The sequence below is a fragment of the Zingiber officinale genome, chromosome 6A (genome assembly GCF_018446385.1).
Source record: "Zingiber officinale cultivar Zhangliang chromosome 6A, Zo_v1.1, whole genome shotgun sequence".
NCBI lineage: Eukaryota > Viridiplantae > Streptophyta > Magnoliopsida > Zingiberales > Zingiberaceae > Zingiber > Zingiber officinale.
In genome coordinates this window covers 92,338,635-92,347,551 of record NC_055997.1, presented here as the reverse complement: position 1 = coordinate 92,347,551, position 8,917 = coordinate 92,338,635, and the positions used below count along the sequence as shown (strand labels likewise).

General features: G+C 43.9%; 2 protein-coding genes across 2 annotated transcripts; both read right to left on the bottom strand.

Annotated features, from left to right (window-relative positions):
• Positions 1-3,317: 3,317 nt before the first annotated feature.
• Positions 3,318-4,308, bottom strand: LOC121994187. Its single transcript, XM_042548307.1, has one exon. It carries the CDS (start codon positions 4,293-4,295, stop codon positions 3,492-3,494), a length of 804 nt encoding a protein of 267 aa, XP_042404241.1. The 5' UTR covers positions 4,296-4,308; the 3' UTR covers positions 3,318-3,491.
• Positions 4,309-4,569: 261 nt separating this feature from the next.
• LOC121995038 (scopoletin glucosyltransferase-like) lies at positions 4,570-6,034 on the bottom strand. The gene has a single exon (XM_042548885.1). It carries the CDS (start codon positions 6,032-6,034, stop codon positions 4,619-4,621), a length of 1,416 nt encoding a protein of 471 aa, XP_042404819.1. The 3' UTR covers positions 4,570-4,618.
• Positions 6,035-8,917: the final 2,883 nt, after the last annotated feature.

Sequence of the window (8,917 nt, the reverse complement as noted above, 5' to 3'; positions counted from 1 at the left end):
ACGAAGGCCAAAGGAAGAGGGCTTCAAGGGCGACTCCAAAGAGGATGAGTGTGAGTGTGTATGGACTAGTTGACTGGTGTAGTCGACTGGTGCAGTTGATTGGGAGTGAACAGAAGCATTCTGTTCGCTTATCCAGCAGCTACCAGTCGACTGGTAGTTTTACCAGTCGATTGGTAAATGACCTTTGGCAAACCGTTGGTGCTGCGAAGTAGCCGTTGGTTACCTCCAATGGTAGCACCAGTCAACTGATGCCGAGATGAGTTGATATGATGATCAACTCTCTCCTCTTATTTAAGGGAAGCTTTGGGATTTGAAGGAGGACACTCATGCTTATTGAATAACTCCTAGTTTTTGCCCAAAGCTTCCAAGTCTACTCTCTTCCTCCTAAACCTAAACTTCATCATTGTAAAGAGGAAGAGATCCTTTGTGAGAGGTTTGCTCCACCGAGAAGGAGAAAGCTCTAGTCGGAGATTGTTGGGGATTAATCCACCGAAGGATCAAGGGTGCGTCCACCTCAAGGACACGTCGTGGAGTAGAAGCAAGCAATCTCCGAACCACGTTACATCGAGCTTATTAGCGATTTGATATTATTTCCTTATTGTTTTCATTAGTTAGTTGTATTTCCGCTTACGCACTAATTTTGTAGGAGAAGCAATCGATTTAGGAGTGATTTAGCTATCCAATCCCCCTTCAAATCGGTCACTGATTCCTTACAAAACATTGATATAACTCACAACCTAGATCAAACTAAATATATAGAGGTTCATCATCATTTTATCAAAGAAAAGGTGGATGAATGCATTATCACTATTAAGTATATTTCTATATCTCACCAACTAACTAATCTTTTTATAAAAAAATTATCTAAACAAATTCATAAATTTCTTGAAAGCAAACTTGGTCTCTTAAGGGAAATTGTAGAAAATAATCAAATCTTTACATTTTAGAGAGTAAATTAAATCATGAGTAGATTAATTTGATTGTGAATAATCTGTTTTTGGTAGAATATTTTTTTTAATTATTCTTTTCAATTTTTTTATTAATTCTCATTCTATAAAAGTTATTCATAAATAATACGCGTGACAATTTTTTTACATTATATCTTACTTTTTAATTTTTTATTAATTCTCATGGTATAAAAAGTTATTCATAAATAATACGTGTGAGAATTTTTTACATTATATCTTTTTTAGGAGTCAAGGAGACGACGTCAAAACATAATTAAATACTAAAATATGGATGATGATGTGCTATAGAACTAAAAATATGATGAAGTTTCAAAATAGAGATAATGTGCAAATTTTTCAACAAAGAGACACAAATTTTAAATATACGTCTAACAACACATATCATGCGCTAACTTTTAACCAAGATTTAATATTAACAATTTTTACAAAAATAAAAGTAGAGTATCAAAATACAAGAAAAAAAAATTAAAATAGATGATGCATCTTATGACGATTTAGGATCCATGATGTAAAGATCAATTATGTTTTTTTTTATTTATAACCAGGTGTTCCATGTTTAAGATCCAAATTAATTTAAAAATGACCGGCCGGTTCAGTTCCTAAAGAATTTTTCATCGATTTTAAAGATAAATCATTGAAGGAAGTGCTATAGTAAACCGTTGATAGTGGACTACTACAGTAGTCATCGTCCCTATATAATTGTCCAATGCCGAATTGGTACTTCACTTGTGAAGATAAATTCATGGTTTTTTTTTTTTTTTTTTTTTCATGTAGAGGTACTTAGACATACAAACGTCTAATCAGGGAAACATAGTCAGAATCTAAATTTATCTGAGGTTAATCATCGAGATATAATAAATTAATTGATTTAAAAATATAAACAAAAAATTATTATTAATTTTTCAAAATTATAGAATAATAGTATCTAATATTCAATACATTCAAAATTAAAGCATAGAGTAAAAAAATACTATTGAAATTATGCTCTTCTATTTTTCTTGTAATCAAACTCATTAATTATTATATCATTATTAATTTTTTCAACTAACTCCCATTCAACAAACACATCAAATAAATTTAATCAAATTAATTAATAAATTTGTTAATAAATGTAATCAATTTATTAAAATAAAAAATAATAGTTGACTCATACAGATAATATCAAAAGAAAATATACCTACGACAATTATCGTATCCATATCATGTGCTATTCGAGAGAAGGGATGCCGCGCTTGTACTCGTCGAATTACTGTCAAACACTTATATAGGACATGAATATAAAGTATTATGTGAATGATAATATAAAGATCTTCAAGAAATTGAGAGATTACGTCACCGAGAAAGGAGTTCGATTGTTTGAAGGAAATCCATTCTAAAAATAAACATATCTATTCGAACCTAGTGACGGAAAAAAGGATCAAAATTAAAATCTTTTGCACCTACGACTTTGCGGATAAGAGGAAAAACAAGAGGGACACTTGTAGCTATGCGAATAAGAGGAAAAATAAGAGGTAGCGTAGGTGGAGTTTATAAAATTTTAATTAAATTAAAATTCTTAATAAATTGACATGTGTTTTGGACTAAGTTTTTCACTTAAATTGAACGTCAGTGCCTATCCCAACAGAAGATCAAACCATAACCCTCCCTTTAGCTCGAGATTAAATAAAATATTCTTTATAACTCTAAGTACTTTGAGCCGTTGGTCTTAAATATCTATGCTGCATAATATTTTTAATTATTAATCCGACAAATTAAAAGATTGACAATTGATATTCTAAATTGACTTTAGATTTATCCGCAAAACATCATTTTGAAAATGACTTTTAGTGTTTAAAGAAATGCCAACCAATCTGAAGAATACTAATCCTTGCGGTATAGCTGCTAAGGGAAGCATACTGTCACACTTATCCTTTTTCATATTATTTGACTAATAATTAACGCATAAATCCTGGAGAGAAATCACCGTCATATACTATTATTCCCAGGCAGCGGACCTTCGTAATCTTGCTTGGAAAAAAAAAACATAGGCAGACTATTTTCTTAATTTTTCAGACATTTAAAAATCAAATCTTAATTTTAATAAATTAATAAATAATTTTAATAAATTAATAAATAATTTTTTAATGGACTAACCGAATATTTTTATTTATTTAATAATAATACAGTATATCGAGCCAACACAAACAAGATAACGGTCTCCGTGCAGTTTCTGGGCAGGACGGGCCTCGTCAAAGTCAACTGTAAATACCAGACCAAGTATTCTTATCCGTCATAAACGTCAAACGAAGCCCACGTGATTTCCCATTATATTTAATTTTATTTTGATATTTCTTTTTCAGGCTTAAGACAGCAAGCAATTACAATATTAGTTTTATATAATTTTAAGAGATACAAAATTTACAGGTTCAATCGCCATCAGCAATCGCCATTGCCATCGTGCGTAATGTCTTCCCTTTGAGGGCAGAGCGTAGACAGTAAGGAAAAAAGAAATATATTTTTTTTTTCCATTTTTTCAAAAATAAATTAAAATGGAGGGCGCGAGCGTTGGAGGGTGTTGATTGGAGCGAACAACCCGTAGAGTTCCTGCCGGTACGGTAAGAATGACCGCCGCGGTCCCTTCACCGCCTGCTCGCTTCCACTCCCCTTCGAGTAGAAGAGTCGGTGGGCGGTGACCATATCCATCTCCGCCACTCTCACCGCCTTCTTCGCCCCCTTCCCTTGCTCGGCCTTGCCCGCGCTAGTTCCGGTGCTCGCCTTCTTCTCCTTGGCCGGAAGCGACGGCGCAGGTGGTGCCGCCTCGAGGAAGACGAACTTCTCCTTGCCGTCGCTATGGCTCCGTCCGACCATCAAGTCCCTGAGCCGCCACCGGCGAGACGTCCCGGTGGAGGCGCTCTTCCTGCAGCGGTTCGGCGTCCAAGCGCAGAACTCCCCGGCGGCCTCCGGCACCTCGGACGAAGACGGAAGCGACGGAGACGGATCGTCAAGCAAAAGCTGCCGGAGCGGAATCTGCTCCGCCACATCCGCCGCCGCCGCTTCCTCCTCGGCGGACGGATCGGGAAGGAGATCGCGATTGAATAACGGGTAGACGGGGAGGATTCGACCTTCGAAGAAGATCTCGTCGGCGCTCGCGGAAGAGAAGGCGTCAGAGTCCGTCACAGCGAAAACAAACTCGGAGTCGTCGTCTACGGCGTCGCCTTCCCTCGCCTCCTCCTCCTCCTCCGGTAGAGCAACAAGGAAGGAGGCGGTGGAGAAGTCATCAGCCGCCTGCGCCTCATCGGCTGCGGCGGAGAGGAGGGAGAATGAGAAAGGTGTGCGATCCGTCGCCATGGATGGGCTTGGTCTGTGAATTGAGGGAGAACACAAGGGTGGGCGTTTTTATAAAGAGGGAAGAGAACGCGACGGTTATTCATGGTAGCCGTCCGATGTACTGCCAAATTGGGATGTGGACGGCCGAGGATTCTTGACATTTTTTCAACGACTCCTGTGAGAAGCCACGTGAGTGGTACAGGATGTTGACCGGCTGTTTCGTGGAGGGAAAGAAAAGATTACTCATGACGCCCGCGCTTATGCTTTTCTTCTAACGGGGCAAAATTCCCAATGAGCCCCTAAATTTCATTTATTCCTAATTAATGCAAAGCCACATACATAATTCAAGAACGTTGCTCAATTCCATTCTCCTTGAGAGTTCTTAATTCTGCGATCAATTTGTCAACGTCGTTGTACGAGGAGCCTCCTTCCTCCGTAGCATTCACAGCCATCAGAGCCAGCTCCTTAACCTTCGCCCTCATGCTCTTCGCTTCCTCCCCGTCGTCCATCAATCGCCGCAGGGCCTTTTCGATCTGCGCCGCCGCAATCAACGGCCTCCTTCCCGGTATCACCGAACAGTGGGTCGAGCCGACCGGCACCCCGATCTCCAGCACCTCTGTGATCAACTTCTCGTTGAAGAACTGTTCGGCGAACATCGGCCACGTGGCCATCGGCACGGCGGCGGAAATCGCCTCCAGAGAGGAGTTCCAGCCGCAGTGCGTCACGAAGCCGCCGACGGCCGGGTGGTTCAGTATCGCCGTCTGCGGCGCCCAGCCCTTGAGGAGCAGGTACCTCTTCTCGTCCGCTTCCCTTCTCTCGTCGGGCCACCATTCTTCTACGTCGGCGGCGCCACGAATGGCCCAAATGAAGGAGAGGCCGCAGGCCTTGAGGCCCAGCGCGAGCTCTCGTAATTGGGCCGCCTCGAACGAGCCCATGCTGCCGAAGCAGACGTACAGCACCGGTTCCTCGCTCTCGTCGAGCCACTCGAGACACTCGTGCGCTTCATCCGCTGGCTTCGGGTCGTACGCCGCCAGGGGGCCCACTTGCCACGTCCTCCTCCCGATCACCTGGCGGGCGTAGTCGGCGAACTCCGTCTCCAGCTCGTAGAAGCTGTTGACCACCACGCCGTAGCTCCGCAACTCCCACACGCGGATCTCCTCGATGAATGCGGCCGCCTCGGGCGGGATCGCGGCTAGGTCCTCCAACTGCGACCGCAGCATCTCCATCCGCCGAGGGAGGTTGGGCACGAAGAAGGCCGGCTCCTCCTCGGCGCCGGAGGACGGCGGGGGGAGTGGCTGGCAGAAGTAACTCACTTGACCGCAGAGCGCGATGTTGCTGAAGCCGTGGAAGGTGAAGCGCGGGATGCGGAATTCGTCGACGACGGGGCCGGCGAAAGGGAGCAACCAGTCGGCGACGACGGCGTCGGGGCGGAGGTCGGCGAGGGCGACGCGGAAGTCGTCTCGGAGCATGGATACGGCGGCAAAGAAGTTGGGGTGCTGGTCGATGGTTACGTGAGCCATGTTCTCGACGCCGACGGGGAGGCCGACGGCGGCGGAGGGAAATGGGATGAGGTGGAGGTGGATGGAGGGCGGGAGGTCGGCAGGGGCGTTGCCCGGGGTGGTGAGGAGGGTGGCGCGGACGCAGCGGGAGGCGAGGAGCTTGGCGAGGTCGACCAATGCGGGCATGTGGCCGGACGCCATGAATGGAAAGAAGAGGACGTGGACTGGCTGCAGATCCTCGAATTCGCCATGGGAGTTCATGATCGCAAGCTTTGCTGATCGAGATCGATGCTCGTACAAGTAGAATTCGAAAGGCCATTTATATATAATAATAATAATAATCATTTACGATACAAATTGGAAAATATTAAATTTTCCCCCCAATTTTTAAAAGAAAACGGAAAGAAATTATAATAGGCCGCCAAATTTATTTTTATTTCATTCTAGAATGTGTGTTTATATGGCGACTATTATCTGAATTTATAATAAAATATAGTGAACTGTCATATATATATATATATATATATATATATCATCGGAAGGATCCAGTGACGATTTGACTTCGATCGTAATTATGAGTGAACTAGCGTTCGTAAACGAATTAGCACTTTCTATATATATATTTGTACACACTAATATGCCAACTTCGATCATTTAATCTATGCTTGAAGTGCAAATGTATATATAGAAAAGTGATATTTCTACCCTAAATTTCATTTATGAAAATAATTCCTGTAAATCTATTCATAAACTCTTACTTTTACCTTCCTTTTCGAAATTTATTTATTTTTTAAATAAAATCTACTTACAAGGTGCCATTATATTCCACCTTATTTTATAGTAAACTCAAATAAGAAATTCCGTACAAACAATTTTGGAATGAGAACGATCCAGCTATAATTTGTAGCTTAAAATCTATCCATTAGTCTTTAAACAAACACACACACACAAAAATTGATTCTCCCATTTGTATGTTTTTCATATTTCACATCAAAAGGACCACTCGTTTATTTCATTCTTAGGCTAGATTGCCCTTGTATATTGGCGTAGTTGATACCTTACTTGGATAGTTGCTTGGTTTGTAGCAGGTATAAAATATTATTTTGGGCGTCCGACCTCTTCTATGTAAAATGTCATTATACTAAGATAAATGATTCACATGATTTATCTCATTCCAGAGAGTGTAGAACTATCTTGAAGAGGTCACTAAGATGCCAATTTTACTTTTTACTCCAATTTGTAAGCTAAGATTCTTACAAACAAGTCCCTTGGCTATGATATAGTGGCAATATTAACTAAATACCCAACCCAGCTACAGTGGATCTCTTAATTGACGGGAAATAGATCTTGATTTTATAGAATCATATTAAATATTTGACAATACATTCCATACCTTGTATTTCGATGAATTATTTAATCGATACAAATTGTGATTTGGATGTTACAAATATTTTGATTTCATGCTATACTTCAATTTGATTGATTCTTAATAAGTTAGTATCCGTAATTTGTGAGAGACATTCTAGGTATATAAAAAATCTTTGATTATTGATCCTGTCCGAGCGCTGAGTCGACGGACGCTGGGGACATGGCACGCTCCGCTCTCTCCGACTGGTGGTGTAGCTCTCCGGCGAACCTGCAAAGAAACCGAGCCGGGAGGGGTTTCTCGGCGACGGCCCTCCGACGCTCAAGTCAGACAACAAGAGAAGCAGCGTAATGTGGCTACAGTAGAGATGTGCCCATACCTTCGTCGACGTCTGGGTATCCTTATATAGGACTCCGGGGAAACGCGAGCACGCTTCCTGCTGCGTGCACGCTTCCCCAAACATACCTTAACGAGTCTATGTCAGAAAAGTACCTCTGGCGTCATTCCGCAATCGTCCGAGCATATCCCAGATGTGACGGTGGAAGCTTCCACCGTATGATCCCGTGTACGGCTCGGCCGCCAACTCTGCTGTTTGTCGGCGGCAGGTGTCTCGAGGATGATATTATTCTCTGTCTCCTTTGTCCTCTTGCGTTCCCTGTCTGTTCCCGAGCCGAACGGGTAGGCCGCTCGGCAGGTATATTACTTCTGTCGCCGGTTATAGGTATCGGTCTGACCGGGATAACTCCCGGCCGTATGCTCGGATGAGATTGCTCCTGCTTCTGTTGCCTAATGCCCTGGCCGAACGGACATCCCACTCGGCCTTAAAACCTTTTTACTTTTGAGCATTGGAAACCCGACCCCTAGTCGGGTTGTCTTCCTTTGGTTCGGGAGATTCATGGTCGGTCGGTCTGCATCGCCCGGTCGGTCAACCCACTTCATCCGGTTGGTCGGTCGGTCGATCTCAGGGTGAATCTCTTGACCTTTGACCTCCGCGTGTCGTTGACCTTCCGCCAATGAGGATTCCCCGTCCTTATCACCGGATCACATGTCTCCCCTTCAAGTATAGTCGAAGGAGGCGCTAAGTCCGACTAACTGGACTGTCGGTCGACCTGAATGACATCGCCCTGCCCCTCTGAAATGTTCCTCCCTCGGCCGCTCGGCCTCCTCCGAGCACTGGCTCTGCTGTCGTGCTGACCATCACTGCTGACGCCCTTCGGATCTCCTCGGGATTCGTGCAAATCTTCTCCATTAAGACCAAGCACGCGCGCTGTGCGCCGTAATGGCGCTCATTAAATTCACCTCTATGACCCGATGCCACGTGGCGCCCCTGCTGGCGTCACCGTACGGCTCGGCGATGTGTCCGATGGGACATCAGTGGTTTGAAATGAACGGCCTGATGGGGGCCTTGGTTCCTGTGACCTGCATCGGACAGTCGAGGCCGATCGGGCCCGACCTTATAAAGTCGTCATCTTCCTCCTCTGTCACACTTCTGCCTTCGCGTGTCCACCGCCTTTCTTCAGTGCTTCAGCGTTCTGGCGACTCCACTTCACCATTTTCCGACGATTCCCCGCCGTCTTCCTTCGATCCCCAGCCTCTTCGTAAGGTTCCTCCTCCTTTCCTCTCTGTTTTCCTCGTCCTTTTGTCGAGTTCTCGTCTTCTGGTCGCTGTCCCTTTCATCGTCTCCTTGCCGTGTCATTTTCTATTCTCTTGGCTTTTGTTTTTTGCCCGATCGGATAATGGCCAGTTCATCCCGACACGTAGAACCCACTTTAGGTCCC